Source organism: Podarcis muralis, chromosome 7 (genome assembly GCF_964188315.1).
Source record: "Podarcis muralis chromosome 7, rPodMur119.hap1.1, whole genome shotgun sequence".
Lineage (NCBI taxonomy): Eukaryota > Metazoa > Chordata > Lepidosauria > Squamata > Lacertidae > Podarcis > Podarcis muralis.
In genome coordinates, this window is record NC_135661.1 from 10,982,701 (window position 1) to 11,003,405 (window position 20,705).

The 20,705-nt window shown below is 49.9% G+C and overlaps 1 protein-coding gene across 2 annotated transcripts in view; it reads right to left on the bottom strand.

Moving 5' to 3' along the window:
- Window positions 1-61: 61 nt before the first annotated feature.
- RASSF2 (Ras association domain family member 2) overlaps window positions 62-20,705 on the bottom strand; it is a 56,283-nt gene continuing 35,639 nt past the window's right edge. For both annotated transcript variants that reach the window (XM_028741221.2, XM_077931200.1), the window contains exons 6-11: window positions 18,193-18,353; window positions 15,891-15,992; window positions 11,941-11,992; window positions 10,165-10,286; window positions 7,713-7,810; window positions 62-7,192 (exon numbers count right to left, since the gene is read on the bottom strand). In XM_028741221.2, the coding sequence (XP_028597054.1) occupies window positions 7,123-7,192; window positions 7,713-7,810; window positions 10,165-10,286; window positions 11,941-11,992; window positions 15,891-15,992; window positions 18,193-18,353 (605 nt within the window). In that variant the 3' untranslated portion in view covers window positions 62-7,122. The remainder of the gene's footprint in view (window positions 7,193-7,712; window positions 7,811-10,164; window positions 10,287-11,940; window positions 11,993-15,890; window positions 15,993-18,192; window positions 18,354-20,705) is intronic.

Genomic DNA, 20,705 nt, shown 5'->3' on the forward strand with positions numbered 1-20,705 from the left:
ATTTCATTCTTCCTAATTTCTTCCCACAACAATTGAATAAAACCAGAGGACTACTGTTGCATTTCTATTGACAAAGTGCTTTAATTAAAACAAAATAATCTAAGTTGCATGTGCTTCATACTATATAAAGTGGTATTCACAAGGTGGTTTTAGGAAATCCATGGCCCAAACCTCTCCCCCCACAGCACAAGCCTTTGAGAGATCCATGGATAAAAGAAAGGTGTTCTTTTTTTTAATCCAGCAAACGTAAATTCTGAAGATAGCACTGTTGAAGATGGAAGACTAGGGACACCAAGTATTATATTGCATGTGAATGACAGATCAAGATATTGCTAGCTCAGCTCAGCAAAAACAGCTCTTTCTCACTAGGGGTTGTGGGGGAAATTGCACGCACATGCATCCATACACTCACGCAGCCCTGGACGCTTATTAACTTTGTGCCCTGCAAGCTCAAAGCCTCAGGATACTTCCCTTTTCGCCTGATGGAAGCCTCCCAACAGAAGCTTTTCCAGAAAAGGTCCCCTGCCAAGCTGCAGGTTCTCCAGCAATGTAGCACACAGCACTGATAGAACAAACAGGTACCAGTTCTGTTCAGGATGGAGACTGCAATTTATTCTTACCAAGCAACAAATATATTGTCTGAAGCAGGTGAAACCCCGTGGATTAAAAGTGGTGAACTTGCAGCAGCCCTCCAAGTGTTGCTGGACTCTGGGTCCCATCAGCTCCAGCCAGCATGGCCAACAGCCAGTGATGATGGGAGTTGGAGTCGAGCCTGCATCCAGAGGGCCACAGCTTAAGTCAGCCGCGATGTAAACACAGATCTAAGGGGGGGGGGGGAGATTTAAGAACAGCTTAAAGCCAACTTTCCGAAGTGTGGAGTGGTAAAGTGTTTCTGGACAGGACCAATTCGGTTTCAAGGCTGTGTGTGGCCATTGCAAATCTGAGTCACCCTCCATCTGGTAAACTCACAACACATGTAGCATGCCAGAAGGCCACCTACTCATTTGTCCAGTGTGCTATTGGTCCATGTGCGTGCCTCATTCAAAGAAGCAACTCCCCTCCAGCCTGAAATGGTACATTCCAGGAAAAGCACCGCCACTGGCTTCTACTTCGGATCTGAACTAGGCCCTAGGAGCAATTTTTTGGCACAACTTTTTTTCTCTGTCTGGTAGTGGGGAGAGGGACTTTTCTTCCTAGCCAATCATTTCATTTGCAAAAGTCGCACTAGGAGACATTTTGGGCTGGGCAAGAGGTGACACGACAGCTATCTTTGAATATTTGGGAGGCTTATCACATAGAGGATGGAGCAAAATTTGTTTCCTCCAGAGAGCAGTACTCAAGTCAGTGGGTTCAACCTACAGTAATTTCAACTATGCATTAGGAAGACTTTCCTGAAGAGGCAAGACTGCCTTCGATGGTAGCAGTGGGCGGCCCTCATAGACTAAATGGCTTCTGAGGTTACCTTCCAATGCTATGAAGATTCTCTGAACAGTTTTCTGTGCTCTGGGATAGAAGCCGCACCGAGGGCTTTCATGCTCAAGGACCTGCTGGCCCCTAGGAAGGCAAGGGCTGGAAGCATCTCCTGCCCACCTCCAAGATCAGAGCCAGCCGTATGGGCTCCTTGGAGCAGAGGGAGGATGGTCATAAGCAGCGCCTTGTGAGAAAACCCTCCCCTCTTCAGGAGGCTGGGTGTGGTTGCATAGAACAGTGGCTTTCAACCAGTGTGCCTTGGCGCCCTGGGGTGCCTTGAAGGATGGTCAGGGGTGCCGTGGGCAACACTGGCCTCTGTCCCTCCCTCCTCTGATGCCCTCTCCTGTCTCTGGCTCCCAAAGGCTTGCACAGCTGTTTGTTGCAGCAGCCCTGGCTACAAGCTCCCCAGGCGAATGGTGCCTCTGGGACTAGTCAGGGGGTGCTTCCCCAGCCCCTGTGGGGCAGTGGGAGGAGGCACCTCTCTTTGGGGCGGGGGAGCAACTCAGAGACCATAGGTGGTGGTAGCAGCTGCCTGAGGGACTCCCAAGGAAAGGGAAGGAGGCTGAGGGAACACTCCACAAGGGAAGATGTTCGAAAATGCCTGAGATGCTGCCAGCTCGGCAGCCAAGGGGGTGACACAACTGGGCTCCTGAGCCCCACAGGGCTGCCACAGAAAGAAGGCAGTTTTAGGGCTGTCTTAAGCATATGCGGCACCGGGGTCAAAGATCCACCCAGCACCACCCCCACCCCCAGGTTGCCCAGTCCAAGGCGCACAGGAGGGCAGAGCCGGCTGGTTGCCTCAGCGTCTTGCTGGCTCGGTTGCCCCCAAACTCACAGCACAGAGCCACCCACAGCAGAAGAGTCCGTCACAGTGCTCTAACCGACGGGCCGGCTCTTTCCCGTACTGAACTCTCAGGCCCTGGACTCTTGGCCTAGCGCCCCTGAGAGCCTGGCGCCCCTAGCGCCTATGGGTAAGACGGCCCTGTGCAGTTGGTCAAGGGAGCCGTGGACCCAAAAAGGTTGAAATCCTCTGGCATAGATCATTGGACACAGTAGAGAAATCTGCCCAATAAGACCCCACAAAAGAACCAGACATAGGCCTATCACAGACCTGATTAGTACATAGGATCTCAGAATTGTAGAGCTGGAAGGGACTCAAAGGGGTCATCTAGTCCAACCCCCTGCAAAGCAGGAGCCATAGCTAAAGAGTCCCTGACTGATGGCCATCCAACCTGTGCTTAAAAACCTCTACCATCTGCTGAGGGGGTTTGTCCCACTGTCAAACAGCTCCTACTGTCAGGAAGTTGTAAAGAACACATGTAAAACAAACAGCAGTTCATCCACTTTTTAGCCAAAAACTTAGCATTTATATCTGCATTCTAAGATGTCAAAGCGCACCACATACATAACCTCTGCGATCCTTACAACAGCTCTGAAAAATAGACCTGTATTATCTCCCCTCCATTCTACGAAAGGGGCATCGAGGCAGAGAAAGGGGTTTGTGTATGAGCACCTAATGAATTCACAGTAGAGGTAAGACTTGAACTGGGGCCCTTTCAGTTCACAGCTTTCAGAGACTACGTTACGCTGTCCTTCCCATCAAGAGTACATTTCTATTATTGCTAAATCTCACACAGGTAACTCCAGTTGCAATCGGAGGTGTGTCGCCCATCAGCCAACCCTGTGCCAAAACAAGGGCACTTTGCTGGGTGGCCCTTGTTTACATGACGAAGTTTAATACGGCAGGATATTCATAGATTTGGGACCTAGAGGGTCATTTAGTCCAACCCCCTGCGGTGCAATTCCTTCAGGATCACCCTTAAAACACAAGATGGTTGGCAACTCTACGATGGTCCATTGCTCAGGTACGGCTTCCATAAGCCTGCGAAGGTGTGTCTACTTCAGACACTAGGTTCTGGCTCAGACATGCACTTTTTACCACTGGTTAGTTGCAAATTCTTGCATGGGCGGGACTCTATGCAGATTTCGCATGACCTCACGCACAGCACAAGCCAGTTCACACTTTCAGTTGCCCACCGTCAAGAGAGGCACATTCCTGTTTGTGAGAGACCGAACCCTTAGCCAGAGCAATGCAAGTCAGCTTTTGCAATCCTGAGCTGCTCTTGCTTGGATCCCAAGAGTTCTTAAAATAACCCCCCCCCCCCAGAACACAGACGCACCCTTTTTAAAAAGGTGCCCCGCCCTCTAGTTTCCACCAGAGGCTGAAACCATGAACAAGAATGGAATGAAATGTACATTTGGACTAAAGAAGAAGAAGAAGAGTTTGGATTTGATATCCCGCCTTTCACTCCCTTTAAGGAGTCTCAAAGCGGCTAACATTCTCCTTTCCCTTCCTCCCCCACAACAAACACTCTGTGAGGTGAGTGGGGCTGAGAGACTTCAGAGAAGTGTGACTGGCCCAAGGTCACCCAGCAGCTGCATGTGGAGGAGCGGGGAATCGAACCCGGTTCACCAGATTACGAGTCCACCGATCTTAACCACTACACCGCACTGACTGTGGTGTAGTGTACAGCAGTCATTCTCAAAGTGGGCGGTTCCACCCTCCAGTGGGGTTGCTAGTGGGGGGGGGAGAGATGCTAAGAGGCAAGGAGGTGTCTAGAGGTGTAAGTGGCTGATAATAATTATTTTATTATTTTTACCCCATTGAAGAGCTAGTATCACTGGATCAAGTTCATCAATTCTGATGAATCAATTAAACTAAATACTTTTAACTGGGTTATGGGTAAATGTGCAATTTCTACCGTCTTGAGTTATCTTCTTTAGCAGATGGCGCAAACTGCTATCCTGGACAGTCCTTTTTACAGGGTAGGGGTCATTGGGGTTGAGTTTATGGAACCAAGGGAGAGGTAGCCCCCCTAAAAGTGGGGGAACCACTGGTGTACAGGGCTGGACCTCATAACTTGAGCTACTTAAGAGTTGACCCAATGAAGTACTGTACCATCGATTTCAGTGGGACTCTCCAAGTACAGTTAAACGTTAAACGTGGATCCAGCCCGCAGGCTACAATCAGCGTTGAAAAAATCTGTTTGTGCTGTTTAGAGCTTGTTTCCAAGCGCATCATAAGTAGGCGGTTTACATGTGCTGGTTCATTTTAGAATCCTTTCCCCCCCCCAAAAAAATATTATTATTATTATTATTTATATAAATTATTGCTGTCATTTTCCTGTGCATGTAATATTTGGCATATAGATAATAATAAAAGAATAATAGAAAAGGCTAGAGCTTAAAAAAATATCCACAATCCATCTAGTGCAATTTAGAAGTGAAAAGTTGTTAAAGGGTTAGCTAGCAAGAAAGAGGGCAAAAGCGGGTTTACCCAGGAGGAAGTTCCACGAAATTTTGGTGGGGCTTCCTCAGGGAGTGTTAAATAGGCTCAGGATTTCAGCCCCAACAACACACTAGAAAAGAATCCTTTTTGGAGGGTGGTATGCAGGGGCTTAGGGACGCGGGTGGCGCTGTGGGTAAAAGCCTCAGCGCCTAGGGCTTGCCGATCGAAAGGTCGGCGGTTCGAATCCCCGTGGCGGGGTGCGCTCCCGTTGCTCAGTCCCAGCACCTGCCAACCTAGCAGTTCGAAAGCACCCCCGGGTGCAAGTAGATAAATAGGGACCGCTTACTGGCGGGAAGGTAAACGGCGTTCCGTGTGCTGCGCTGGCTCGCCAGATGCAGCTTGTCACGCTGGCCACGTGACCCGGAAGTGTCTGCGGACAGTGCTGGCCCCCAGCCTCTAGAGTGAGATGGGCGCACAACCCCAGAGTCTGTCAAGACTGGCCCATACGGGCAGGGGTACCTTTACCTTTACCTTTATGCAGGGGCTAAGTAGGAAAACTTCTGAATTATTATTTCTTTTCTCAAAAAAGTTCCACTGATGCCACTAAGGGCAGGACTACATATTACACATAAATACATGTTAATACCTGCTGGCCACTTATGTTAGTGCAAAGCAGCTCAAGGAGAGAGGAGATCATTTTGGAATGCATTAGTAAGGGGGGGGAGGGGGAACAGGATGCTTAACCCTTTCCTGACCCACCTCAACTAAGACCTGCCTTCAGAGGGGTTTCAGGAGCAACTAAGACCGTGCCTGGAACCCAACAGGAGGCAAACCAGCTCAGGGATGAAAACTAGAGGCAGAATGCGGTTGGCAGGGAGAGGGTTAAACACCCTTCTTTGCTTCCAACTGCTCCTCCCATGGGTGATTTTTGCCATACGCCTTACGCAGAGAAATCATTTCCCAGCAATTTTAAACACACATCAAAGGGGGGTGGGAAACGTCCGGTGTCCCTTTAAAGCCCAAGGAGAGAGCGCTTCTCCTGCAAAACCTCCTGGGCATTTGGCCTCCATATCTGTAGAACTGGGAGAGGTTCTTGAAAATGGCACGTCTACAGTTGCAAGGGGTGGGGGGGAGGGAGAACAAATGCATTTAGGTTTTACGTAGGAGGGCCAAGATCTGCAGCAATGCCCCACATGACTCGCTCTTGGGCCTATTTATGATTGGATGGGAGAGTAAGCTGGGCATTTTTAAAGCTGATGGAACTTTGCACCATTGCTATATATAGCAAGGCCAACACAGAGTTAACAGCCACCCTTAAAAAAATGGTTTATCAAAGGGAATTTGGACTGCTGGCCTGCATAGCTGGGCCACCAGCCCATTCAAACAGCTGAGCCAAAGAGTCTCTGAAAAGTGGTGCTGCCTGGGTCTACAGTGGCCCCTTGTCTTCAGGGCATCTTAGGGGCCCGAGCCCAGCTGCCCCCACCTTGGCACTGTACAGGGAAGGTATCTGTGTGCTGACTTCCTCAGCCACAGGTGAACCCAAGCCAGTTTTGGGCACTCCTTACCTGGGCCAAGATGGAAACCTGGCCACCTCCTCCCATCTCAAAAACCCCGTGGAACCAGGAAGGGAACATGGAAGGGGCTTTAGCCAGGCCAAGCTTTAGCCCTGAGCAGCAGGGAGAAAGGAGCAGCCAAGGCTGCAATCCAACAGGGTGTGTGCAGAGGAGGCTGCACCCGAATCCTGTGGGTCTGTGACAGCCCAGCTTAAAAACAAGGGGGAGGGCAAGAGGGAGAGGCAACAGAAATGGGTGGATGAGAAAGGGCAGGTAGGACTAAGACTAGGCCCTCCCAGTGGGGGGAAAGAAAATCTGAATATTTTACTTAGAGCTCAGAAATGACCAAAAGAGAAAAAAGGGAGGAGACTTCCTCCTCTGGCCCTGACTTGCCACCGCAAAGCCAGAATTTGCTTGGAAGGTTAAAGCGGCGTTTTGGTGGCATGCAAAGAGGATGCCCCCAACAGCAACAGAACCTCAGAATCGCCCGGCTGGAGAGGCAAGAAGGTCCACTGGGTCCAGGCTGGCCAAGAGGCAAAGGCTTTGGTTGGTGTCTGCCTTGTTTGTCCCCAGCAAGCAGTGCTCAAAAGGTCTCCCGCCGCTGAAGAGAGAGTCTCCACTGAGTTCACCTCCAGGAAAACTTGGAGGGAAGGAAAGACAGTTGGTCAAGGTGGGTTCTGTGTTCAAGTTCTGCTCCAGAAAGGAAGAGCCGCCTTTGCTCATCGCAGCACAAGCAAACAAATCTTCTCCAAGACGTGGCTCTTCTGGGCCCCCGGCAGTGGCAGCAAAGTCCAGCCAAGGGCAAAGGCTTCACATTGTGGCCGGGCCTTCGGAGATCTCTTCTAATCGTTGCTCAATCATTACACGCAGGACAGAATACCTGAAAAATAAGCAGTGTCTTACAGCTTAAAAGGAAAATGGTGTTCACCCCAGACCTTTGTGGTGAGGAGAGAGCAGCCTTCTCCACTGGGGCGCCAGTACGGTATAGAGGTTAGAGTGCTGGACTAGGACCTGGGAGACCAGGGTTCGAATCCCCCCCCTTGGTCACTGCCTCTCAGCCTAACCTACCTTGCAGGGATGTTGCGAGGATAACATGAAGAAGGAGGGAGGAGTGCAGCCTTGAGCTCCTTGGAGGAAATGTGGGATATAAATGTAGTAATAAAGAAAATTGGTGCCCTTCAGATGTTTGGGCTGCAACAGGGCAGCTGGATGGAGACTCTGGGGCTGCTAGGAGTTGTAGTCCAACTTGGTTGGAGGGCACCAGGTTGGCCAAGGCTGCTCTGCATCGAAAGCATCATTTCAAGCAATTCCCATGGAAACATCCCCAGATTGGGCCCTTAAAAATATATTCAGAAAGAACTGTGCTTTGAGGACTGGATTCCAGGGAAGGAAGAGCTTACTTGTGTTTTAGTTTCTTGACTTCACGATCTTCTTCCTCTTTGAGTTTCTGAATGAAGCTTTTCAGGACGGGCATTTCAAACTTGATATATTGAGCAACCTGCCCAGGAAGGGGGAGGGAGGCAAAAAGAAAACAGAAAGGTGATGGAACACGCCACCCCTGCGAGGCAGGCACAGAGAAGAGCTTGAGAAACACACATCTCCTGGCTTGAGGCTGGGACCGGCCCTGCTCAGCTACCCACGACTGTGTATTCAGAGACCTCAGCACCCTCTTCTGGCGCAAAGGGGAACAGGAGTGCTTTGGGTGAAGCACAGATACTTCCTACTTTAATGGTGTGCATTTCTTAAGGACAAACGGCAATCATAGAATCATAGAACCATAGAGTTGGAAGAGACCACAAGGGCCATCGAGTCCAACCCCCTGCCAAGCAGGAAACACCATCAGAGCACTCCTGACATATGGTTGTCAAGCCTCTGCTTAAAGACCTCCAAAGACGGAGACTCCACCACACTCCTTGGCAGCAAATTCCACTGTCGAACAGCTCTTACTGTCAGGAAGTTCTTCCTAATGTTTAGGTGGAATCTTCTTTCTTGTAGTTTGGATCCATTGCTCCGTGTCCGCTTCTCTGGAGCAGCAGAAAACAACCTTTCTCCCTCCTCTATGTGACATCCTTTTATATATTTGAACATGGCTATCATATCACCCCTTAACCTCCTCTTCTCCAGGCTAAACATGCCCAGCTCCCTTAGCCGTTCCTCATAAGGCATCGTTCCCAGGCCTTTGACCATTTTGGTTGCCCTCCTCTGGACACGTTCCAGTTTGTCAGTGTCCTTCTTGAACTGTGGTGCCCAGAGTACAGTCAACGGTTCTCCTGTTTAACACCAGGGCGGGAGGAGAATCAAGATCAGGACTGAGATCTGTGAGGAGCGGAAGTTAACCCTGTTCCTCATTCCTATTAAAAGAATCACTTTCTATCCGCTTGCAACACACTTCCACACTTCTTGTCAGGTTCCCTGTACCTTGGCAAGAAGCCAAGTTACAGTGAACCAGGCAGAGGGCCTTCTCGGTAGTGGCGCCCGCCCTGTGGAACGCCCTCCCACCAGATGTCAAAGAGAAAAATAACTACCAAACTTTTAGAAGACATCTGAAGGCAGCCCTGTTTAGGGAAGCTTTTAATGTTTAATAGGTTATTGTATTTTAGTGTTCTGTTGGAAGCCGCCCAAAGTGGCTGGGAAAACCCAGCAGATGGGGTATAAATATATTATTATTATTATTATTATTATTATTCCAAATATCCCACCAGGACCAAATGACACTTTGGGATAAACAGAGGGTGGGAGAGATTTTGCTGACCTGAGCGCACCAGCACCCTGCCCACCTGTGGTTTCCAGCCACTGGCATACCTGTGACATGGTGCCTCTAAACGTGGCAGCAGACCATAGCCATCCTGGCTAGGAGTCATTGATAGCCCTCTGCTCCTCCATGAATTTGTCTACCCCTCTTTTAAAGCCATCTAGGACGGTGGCCATCACTGCCTCCTGGGGGGTGGGAAAATCCCTCCTTCTATCTCTCCTGAACCTTCCAACAATCAGCTTGAGTGGCGGCAGCCTGGGAGTTCTAACATTAAGTAAGTTGGAGTTCTTGTTATTAAATATACCAAGAAAAAAGCACACCAAGAACTCTGGCCAATATAAGTTTCAGTAGTGGGAGTGATCCCTACTCACAAATCAATAGTCAATTGTAACAAAAATTAATCCATTCAGAAGTATGTATTGTGACGAGGATGACAAACTCAAATAGAGATTACAAACCCAAACAGAGATTACAAACTCAAACTCATAAGGATATGAATAACACAATAATTCCTTACAGAATTTGAGTTTGTAATCTCTATTTGAGTTTGTAATCCTTGTCAGAATACATACTTTTGAATGGATTAGCCTGGGAGTTCTAGCATTACAGTGGTGCCTCACAAGACGAAAAGAATCCGTTCCGCGATTCTCTTCGTCTAGCGGTTTTTTCGTCTTGCGAAGCAACCCTATTAGCGGCTAAGCGGATTAGCGCTATTAGCGGTTTAGCGGCTATTAAAGGATTAGCGGTTTAGTGGCTAAAAGGCAATTAGCGGCTTAGCGGCTTAGAAAAAGGGGGGGGGGAAAGCGAGAAAAAAAAACGCAAGACTAGCAAGACGTTTCGTCTTGCGAAGCAAGCCCATAGGGAAAATCGTCTTGCGAAGCAACTCGGAAACGGAAAACCCTTTCGTCTAGCGGGTTTTTCGTCTTGCGGGGCACCACTGTAGAGGGAGAAAAACCTGTCAACTTCTACCAGGTCACCTCTTCCTTGGCTTACCCCCAGCCTCAAACACTGCCCCACAGGGAAACTACTCCACCCCCTCAATCATTTCACCTGCCCGTCTCCAAACTGAAATAGGATCCCACCGCAAAGCAGCAACTCACGTCGTAAGTGACTTCTTCCACCTGGTCCTTTTCCATCAAGAACACCTTGGAAACTTGTTCACAGGGTCCCTGCAGAATCCGAGCGATCAGTGGGTAATCTGTCACCTTTAACTTCTGCTTTTCTGCATGAAACAGGGAGTGTGGATAAGGCACTGAAGAAGGCAACGCAGGGATCCCTAAGTCTCCCCTGTTGCCCCAGACACGGGGGGGGGGGGGAGGGAACAGCAGCAGTGACGGCAAGCTCAACCAAGCAAGAACTTTCTGAGAAGCTTCCAAGAAGGGGTGGGGGCCGTTTTGCACCCCAAGGGCCACATTGACCCATAGTCCATCCCTCTTGGGGCCTTATGTCAAGAGTGGTTGTGGCCAAAGTGTACAAATCGGTGGGCAAGTACTGCAACTCTCAAGGCTACCTGTGAAAAGGTTTTCCCACCAGCTACTTCACACTGTTTTAAATTATTTTTATCATCCATCTGCAGGAGCATCGCTGGCCGTTCCCTGAGTTGGTGAGGCTTGTTTAGCAACAACAAGAAACTGAGCCTTTAGTGTCATTGGCCCAGTCCTGTGGAACGCCCTGCCACTGGAGATTCAGCAGGCACCTTCTGTGCCAACTTTAAATGTCTATTCCACCAGGCCTATGCAGGCAAGTAAGAATACATCATTCCACAATGGTTAATTGATGCCTGTTTTTAACTTTTAAAATATTTTAATTGTTTTATTGCAGTGTTTCCCAACCTTGGGCCTCCAGCTGTTTTTGAACTATAATTCCCATCATCCCTGACCACTGGTCTTGCTAGCTAGGGATGATGGGAGTTGTAGTCCAAAAACAGCTGGAGGCCCAAGGTTGGGAAACACTGTTTTATTGTATGCTTTTAGGTTGTTGTTGTAAACCGCTTTGGTATTTTATGATATAGTTAAAGGGTAAAGGGACCCCTGACGGTTAGGTCCAGTTGTGGCCGACTCTGGGGTTGCAGCGCTCATCTCGCTTTACTGGCCGAGGGAGCCGGCGTACAGCTTCTGGGTCATGTGGCCAGCATGACTAAGCCGCTTCTGGCGAACCAGAGCAGCGCACGGAAACGCCGTTTACCTTCCTGCCGGAGCGGTACCTATTTATCTACTTGCACTTTGAGGTGCTTTCGCACGTAAACACTGTTTACCTTCCCGCCATAACAGTACCTATTTATCTACTTGCACTTGAGGTGCTTTCGAACTGCTAGGTTGGCAGGAGCAGGGACCAAGCAACCGGAGCTCACCCGGTCGTGGGGATTCGAACCGCCGACCTTCTGATCGGCAAGCCCTAGGCTCTGTGGTTTAACCCACAGCGCCACCCGCGTCCCTTATTTTATGATATAGTGGTATACAAATAAATATTTTTTAAAATCTATTTTAAAACATGGGGGGGGGGCTTGAGGCAGGCGAAGTTAACAGCTGTGGTGGGCTTAACTCATTCCCCTTCCTGCCCCCCATGCACCGTGGCATCACAGTTAGGCTGGTGACCCATAGCATAAATCCATAACTGTTTAGCTGAACCACAGGGCTATTGAAACCAGCACACAATACACTATGGACAATATAGAGAGATACAAAATATGGATTATGAAATAACATGCAGTTGAAAAGGTTGATAGTAAGATCCATTGAGGGGGTGGTGGGAAGTCTGGAGATTCAGAAAAATCTCTAAATATGGATATGTAATTGGTATTGCTGTAACTTTATGCTTGTAAAATCAAATAATTAAAAAAAACACAAAAAACCAGCACACAATAACAGCCTGCTCACCTCCACTGGTGTGAACAATGTACAAGGCGAATTCCTCTGCTGAGTTCTCAATCTGAACACAGGGAAAAGAAAACACAGAAAAGATAAAACACACTCTCTCTCTCTCTCTCTCTCTCTCACACACACACACACACACACACGCAGAACAAGGTTTTCAGGTTGACCAAGATCTGGAAACCAAGGGTCTGGAAACCAAGCCTTATCAGGAATCGTTGATGGAGCTGGGCTAGTGCCGTCTTACCCATAGGTGCTAGGGGTGCATAGCACCTGGTCGCCGGGCTCTCAGGGGCTCCAGGCCGAGAGTCTGGGGCCCCAGAACTGAGTCCGGCGAAGAGCCTGTCTGTCGGTCAGAGAACCGCGGCGGGCTCTTCTGCTGCGGGCAGCTCTGCGTCGTGAGTTCGGGGGCGACCGAGCCAGCGAGACGCTGAGGCGGCTGGCTGGCTCCACCCTCCTGCGCGCCTGGGGCTGGGCAACCTTGCGGGGGGACGGGGACGCCGGGCGGATCTTTGCACCCCGGCTTAAGACAGCCCTAAGCTGGCCATGCTTAGCTTGGTAAATGGAAGGGAAGACCCAAACCAATGGATTCAAACAACAAGAAAGGAGATTCCGATTAAACATCAGGAAGAATTTTCTGATGGTACGAGATGTTCAACAGTGGAATGGACTATCTCAGAAGATGGTGGACTCTCCTTCATGGGAGGTTGGATGGCCACCTGTCAGCAATTCTTTAGCTGTGATTCCTGCATTGCAGCGGGTTGGGAGTCCCTTCCACCCAGTGGCGTAGCGTGGGTTGTCAGCACCCGGGGCAAGGCAAGTAATTTGCGCCCCCTAACCCATGGATTTTAGCACTCGAGTGCGAGCGCGCCCCCCCCAGATGTTGCGGCCGGCCCCCCCTGACCCCCCCACGCTACGCCACTGGGGCTGGGGGCGAACGAAGGAGCCAAGGACCCCCCCCAAAGGCTCAGCAGGAATTTATTAAATTTATTATTTGCGGAGCCCCCGCGGGCCGAGGCAGCCGAAGCCCCCTCCCCTCGGGCGCCTCCCCGCCCCCTCCTCTCCTTGGGCTGTAGGTGGATCCCGCGCTCCGAGGCACTCCAGATCCGGGCTTGGCGAGTGCCTCTCCTCCTCCCGGCCGGGTCCGGGGGCTTCCAGCCGCGCTCCGTCCTCGCCCCGCCCCCCCGCGGCTGAGACTTGCGCTGAGAGCCGGAGCCAGCGGCGCCCCCTTGCGCCGGGAGACCCTCGCCCACCCGCCGGCTTCCTCTCGGAGGGTTTTGGGGAGCGCAGGGCGCGGCGAGGCCCCTCGGAGCTCTCCTCCCTCCCAGTCGGCAGAAGCAGCCGCCGCCTGTGGCTGGGCCGAGGGGATGGCGCCGGCGTCGGGGTGCGGAGGCTGCCCGTGCCAGGCCAGGCGTCGGTGGCGGCGCTGCTGCAGCGGCTGCTCCTCCTGCGATCAGTGAGTGGAGCGCAGCCGCAGCGGCGGCGGCGGGGGGCGTGCGCGCGCTAGGGCGCAAGGCTGGCGGTGGCGGCGGGGAGCCCGGTGGAGGAAGGAACTTGTCCCTTCCCTCTGGACTCGTGCCCCCCCCAGATGTTGCGCCCAGTGCGGCCGGCACCCCTGGCACCCCCCACGCTACGCCACTGCTTCCACCTCTAAAATTCTATGATTCTATAAGGGGAGGCAAGATGATGCCCAGGCTGATGTTGCTGGACTCCAGCTCCTGTCAGCCCTAGAGTTGGAGTCCAGCAACCTCTGCTGGTCTGACCACTTCTTCCTGTTTCAGGCTTGGTGGGCCTGAGGGTGCCGGCTAATAGTCAACGTGCAGCAGCCAGACTCTATGGCCTGAGGCTGCCCTTTGGGGGTGTTCATGTTATTTTATTCCACCCCCAGTGTAACATATCAGCCTCCAGACCCAGTCCAAGAGTATGAAAATGCAAACACAACACACTGGCTAATAGCTGTTAGTGAATATACAGTGGTACCTCGGGTTACAGACGCTTCAGGTTACAGACGCTTCAGGTTACAGACTCCGCTAAGCCAGAAATATTACCTCGGGTTAAGAACTCTGCTTCAGGATGAGAAGAGAAATTGTGCAGCGGCTGCGGGAGGCCCCATTAGCTAAAGTGGTGCTTCAGGTTAAGAACAGTTTCAGGTTAAGAACGGACCTCCAGAACGAATTAAGTTCTAAACCCGAGGTACCACTGTACAATGTGATTCAAAATATACGAATAAGCCACTTCAAAATGACGTCTATATCGTACAACACATCTCACAAAATACACAAGCAACTACAAGTTGTTATATTTATCAAACAAAGAAGCAAACAAATCAATGAACAGTGAGGAACGCCAAGCCATCTCTCAAAGGAAGACGTCTCACAAAAGTCTCAAAAGGACAGTATATCCGGAATAGTTTAACTGTTTCGGAATAAAGTCTTTATCAGCTGGAAATGGAATATAAGGCATTGCAAGCAATGAATGACAACAAAACTGAGCGACCTGCATGTAAGTTATACAACAGAACAAAATATATAAAGAGGTAAAAGTAAAGGAACCCCTGACCATTATGTCCAGTCGTGACTGACTCTGGGGTTGCGGCGCTCATCTCGCTTTATTGGCCAACGAAGCCGGCGTACAGCTTCCGGGTCATGTGGCCAGCATGCCTAAGCCACTTCTGGCGAACCAGAGCAGCACACGGAAATGCCGTTGACCTTCCCGCCGGAGCGGTACCTATTTATCTACTTGCACTTTGACATGCTTTCAAACTGCTAGGTTGGCAGGAGCAGGGACTGAGCAACGGGAGCTCACCCCGTCGCGAGGATTCGAACTGCCGACCTTCTGATCCTAGGCTCTGTGGTTTAACCCACAGAGCCACCTGCATCCCTATATAAAGAGGTACATACCAAATAATTATCAATGAAATATTCATACTAATGGGGATCGTGCTAGTGGATCGGATAGTGTAGCTGCTGATGCTTACAACACAAATACATTTGTGTTTGACTCTGATACATATAACTTGTGGTTACTTGTATATTTTGTGAGATGTGTTGCATGATATATACATCGTTTTGAAGTGGCTTATTCATATATTTTGAATGACATCATAACCCATTATATATTGACTAACAGTTATTAGCCGGCGTGTTGTGTTTCCATTTTTGTAGATTGTTACATTTTGCAACGGGACGCGGGTGGCGCTGTGGGTAAAAGCCTCAGCGCCTAGGGCTTCCCGATCGAAAGGTTGGCGGTTCGAATCCCCGCGGCAGGGTGCGCTCCCGCTGCTCGGTCCCAGCGCCTGCCAACCTAGCAGCTCGAAAGCACCCCCGGGTGCAAGTAGATAAATAGGGACCGCTTACCAGCGGGAAGGTAAACGGCGTTCCGTGTGCTGCGCTGGCTCGCCAGATGCAGCTTTGTCACGCTGGCCACGTGACCCGGAAGTGTCTCCGGACAGCGCTGGCCCCCGGCCTCTTGAGTGAGATGGGCGCACAACCCCAGAGTCTGTCAAGACTGGCCCGTAGGGGCAGGGGTACCTTTACCTTTACCTTTACATTTTGCAACACAGGGGTTTGTGTTTGTCCAGTCCAAGAATAAGCAGCTGTGACAGCAGGCAGCTCATTGGTGCCATCACGAGAAGTAGACACAGATATACAACCTACAGGTGCCTTTACCAACTTGGGGGTTCTCCATGGTACGACTCCCATCAGCCCCCGGCAGCACGACCATTTTGGACTACAACTCCCATCAGCACTGCCGTATGAAGCTGAGTCGGATGGGAATTGTGGTCCGAAATAGATGGGAGGTCCCCGAGGCTGGGCAAAGCTAGGGACAGCCACCCTCCTCCGCAAGCCCCACAGAAATGGACCAGAGTTGGACAGGGGCCCAGGAGGAGAGGACACCGCTGGGAGACTTTCCCAGCTTAGATTTGGGCCAGTACAAAACGTTGCAGCAAAACTTGCCTTGAACTTGTTAAGCAGAAGCTTGAGAACTTGAGGCGTCGTCATGGTGCTGTTGATGCGAACATTCGTGATGGAGCCGTAGGCGGGTGTGAAAACCGATGTCTGCGGAGAGGAGCACAAAGCCATCAGAAGGCTGGAGGACAGGGTGATCTAGACAAGAGGAATCCCTGGAGGCCCACAGAAGCACAGAGGGATGTGTGAGCCATGTATTGGGGGAGAAGGGGGAGCTAACGCCATGCCAGATTAGAAACTATGGAAGATCTTATTGAGCTCCTTGTTTTGATTAATTTCTTGCAGTCATTTGCTTTATTAAAAGGCTACTGTGCTTGCTATTATAGGGATTGCCAGTGTTTCTTGATTTTTAATGCTGCCGTGATTCTTGTGAACCGCTCAGAGCTCAACATTTGTTGCTGGAAAAGCAGAATGCAAAGATTAAATCAAAATCGAATCGAGAAAGAGGAGTTGGGGGACATGGTGGAAGGAAAAGAACAATTGCCAGCAAGAGGACTGACTACAGGCATCAAAGAACCTCAAAAATTATAATAAATTATTCTAAATTCATACTTCAAACATTATGATATATAAATCCTAGTTAAAATATTATAAAATTGATTATGAAAAGTATTTTTTCTTTTCATTCTTCTTGTTTCTTTCTTTTATCTTTTGTCTTTCTTCTTTTCTAGTCTGCATTCTGGAAAATTGTGTAGATAAATGTTTTAATGTATGGTTATGTATTGTTTCTATATCTTCTTTTCTTTTCATTTTTTTTGTAACATTTAATAAAATTTAATTTAAAAAATTTAAAAAAAGAACTTCAAAAATTAACTGGGAAATGGTCATACATTCCGGAGCAAATATTATGGAGCTTTTGAATTCTCGCATTGCCAGCATTCTGTAGTTTTATACACATCGTAGTTTTCCGTGTATAACACGCCCCCGTGTATATTTAAGAAAATGGGGGGAGATTGCCCAGAGTTGTTGAGATGGGGGGGGGGGGAATTGCCCAGAATAGATGAGCGATGGCTATCGCACATGTCACCGAACCAACCTATTGTCTGCCCACTCGCCAACAGCAGCTACCCCAATCACACGCCCAATTACCGCAGTAGCAGCCTATCAGCAGCAGCCCTTGCCACAGCCACCAATCACGTCCAGTCACCCCTGATAAGCTCCTGCTTGCGCCAGCAACCAATCCCCCCGTCCCAACAACGTGCTGACCATGTATAAGACAAACGCCAATTCTGGACATTGTTTTAGCAGGAAAAAAACCTCGTCTTATATACGGAAAAGTATGGTACATGGGCAACAAACTCTGCTAAGGGAAAGCCAGAATGTGGTGTAGGGCTTAGAGCGTCAGACTAAGACCTGGGAGAGATCAGAATTCGAATCCCCGCTTGGTACGAAGCTCACTGTGTGACTTGGGCCAGTCATTGCCTCTCAGCCTAACCTACCTAACAAGGTTGTTGTGGGGATGACTGTATTTTTTGCTCCATAAGACGCACTTTTTTCTTCCTAAAAAGTAAGGGGAAATGTCTGTACGTCTTATGGAGTGAATGTGTGATTCCTGGAGCCGAATAGCCCAGGGGCGAAAAGCAGAATGTGCTTTTTTTTCTTTTCTTTTTTAAAGAGGGAAGGGGGTGTTGAAATGAAGCAGCTGATCGGTGAGCAATCGGGAGGGAGATAAGGGATGCTAGCGATAAAGGAGGCTGCCTGGGAGAGGGGGAGGTAAAAGCCCATGGATCCTCAGGATTTTTACATTGGGTCACCCCAAATTCACCATCATATCACATAGCATGTCCATGGCTACAGCCTGCACCAAAAAAATCATGCACCCACTGTTGCGTGGGGCACAAAAATCTGCTTACAAAGCACGGATCCACATGGATTCTCAGGATTTTTGCATTGGGCTACCCCAAACTCACTGTCAAATCACATGTCTGTGGTCACAGCACGAACCACAAAAATCATACATCCACTGTTTTGTTCAGAATATTTTTTTTTCTTGTTTTTCTCCTCTAAAAACTAGGTGCGTCTTATGGTCAGGTGTGTCTTATGGAGTGAGGAATATGGCAAGGGGAGGGGGGGAGAACCACATATTCTCCCTTGAACTCATTGGAACAAAATGCCACAAATACATGATAACGCAAATAATAAATAGATGCTAGTTTCCATATAAAACAAAACAAAAAATGCCTGCCTTAACAATTCTCTGGGAGGCACCGAGAGCTACATTCTCGACCTGGATCCATCCCTAAATCAAGATGCTCCTGTGCTTTAGGGAGACCCTCCTTGAGAGACTCACTTTGTGGTTGTAGAAATGCCCGTTGATGGAGAAGCGGTGGCGCCTGATCCTCCGCTGCTCACTGGGGGTGCGGAGAGTCCCCCTGCGGCGCATGCCCACGTCGCTCCGCGTCCGCATCAGCTGCGGCGCTTCTTCTTGCTGGGCTTTGAGATCGTTGTCATCTGAAATGGAGGAGACAGGAAAGGTGCGTCAAAAAAGAAGCTGACCTCCTCCAAAGAAATTCCAAACACCTGTATCTGAAGTGATGGACATGAGGCAGGAGTTGATAATGCAGGTAAGCTGCGCACAGGTGAGCTGCAAGCAAGCTGCCGGCCAGCCCTGTGGAGCCTCCTTTTATTGACACAAATATGCAAACCAGGCAGATACATTTTGGGCTGTGATCTTTACACATCTTCCAGTCCTGAGATTGAGAGGTGGTACAAAGCTATTTGGGCACCTGTTTCCACCGCATCCTTTCCCCCTTGAACAATGTATGACGAAGGAGACAAAAGGTCTCAGAGACAAAGGTTACAGACAGGGCACCGCAGACTACTGAGACCGCAAAAGGTCAGACAGAGGGAACGATGTTCAGACAGCTGTGGCTTGTCTGTGGGGGGGGGTGTGCCCCGCACCCCAAGGTCACGCGTGCAGGCAGACTGAGGCTGCCTGCGGGTGGGGAGTGTCCTGCGGGTGGGGAGTGTCCTCCCTCCAGACCCAGCGATTATCCCTACATGTATCTTTCAAAGTTTTCAAAAGAAAGAGGCCAGGCTCCATCCTCTGACACAGCCAGCAACACACATACAGGCCTACGGGGTCTGAACTGCAGATAAAGGACCAGGAGACAGCAATACTCTTGAATACCAGATGATGGAAACTGCAAGAGGAGAGAGGGCTCTTATGGGAAACCGGCAAGCAGGATTTGAGCGTGACGGGCATCTGATTGGCCACTGAAGAACAGGATGATGGATTAGGTGGGCCTGATCCAGCAGGCTCTTCTTATGTTCTTACATGATCTTCTCCTGGGATTTCCTCCTTCCCCCTCTGGCATGATAAGGAGTCTGCAGGATCAGACCCAAGCCACATGTGCCAAACCAGGTGCTTCTGGGAAGCCCACAAACAAGATGTTCAGAATCAGGGGACAAATAACTCAGGTCCCCTTGCCTTCTTTTTCCAATAAGAGAAGCATATTAGCATGGGGCGTGCTACCAGCTCACAATTTTTACGGACTCTTCCTACTGCGGGTTACTCAGTTTGCAACAAGCAGAACTTGCACGATGCGCACAAAGCAGCCCAGTGTTCTACTCACGTGTAAAGGCAATGCGAAAGCGTGCAAAGCTCCATACTCCTTGCTGCCTTTCACAAGCTGGAGGGCAAACAACTGAAGCACAAAACCTCCTTTATGTGTGGAGCATCTCTCCACAACTAAGAATTGGGGAATATGAGGAAGTGTTTGCCCTCCAGCTCACAAAGGGTGAAACTCAGCGGGCTTGTCCCTCTCCATGTGTTCCTTTTACACATGAGTAGGACTCCCAATTAAAAGACGCCTGCTTCTTGGGAGAAAAGCAATGACAAACCTAGACAGCATCTTAAAAAGCAGAGACATCACCTTGCCAACAAAGGTCCGTATAGTTAAAGCTATGGTTTTCCTAATAGTGATGTATGAAAGTGAGAGATGGACCATAAAGAAGGCTGATCACCGAAGAATTGATGCTTTTGAATTATGGTGCTGGAGGAGACTCTTGAGAGTCCCATGGGCTGCAAGAAGATCAAACCTATCCAGTCTGAAGGAAATCAGCCCTGAGTGCTCACTGGAAGGACAGATCCTGAAGCTGAGGCTCCAATACTTTGGCCTCCTCATGAGAAGAGAAGACTCCCTCGAAAAGACCCTGATGTTGGGAAGGATTGAGGGCACAAGGAGAAGGGGATGACAGAGGATGAGATGGTGGGACAGTGTTCTTGAAGCTACCAGCATGAGTTTGACCAAACTGCGGGAGGTAGTGGAAGACAGGAGTGCCTGGCGTGCTCTGGTCCAGGGGGTCACGGAGAGTCGGACACGACTAAACAACTAAACAACAACAACAACCTGCAAACTCTGAACATTAAGAACGTAAGAAGAGCCTGGCTGCTGGATCAGGCCAGCGGAGCCCCCTGTGTTCTAGTATTCTGTTCTCACAGTGGCCCACCAGATGACTCGGGGGGGGGGGGGACGACCCACAGAGAGAATCCAAGCACAAGGGACACGTACCGGAAGTGCGCCAGAAGTAGTGTATATGTACGTGTACAAGTGTTCCTCCAGGTGAGCACATGCTATTTCCGGCGCTCTTCCGACCTGGAAGTCGGTCCCCGTGGTGAGGAAAAAAATGGTGCCGAGAAAAAAAATGGAACCCCCACGCCAATCCACGGAACAGCCATGGGCCAGTTCCAGGAAGCTCATGGGCTGGAACCGGCCCATGGGCTTAGGTTGCCAACCACTGGTCTAACTGGCTGCATTTACCCTTTCCCCTGCTAGAAAAAGGGTGAGAGCTCTAGTTCAA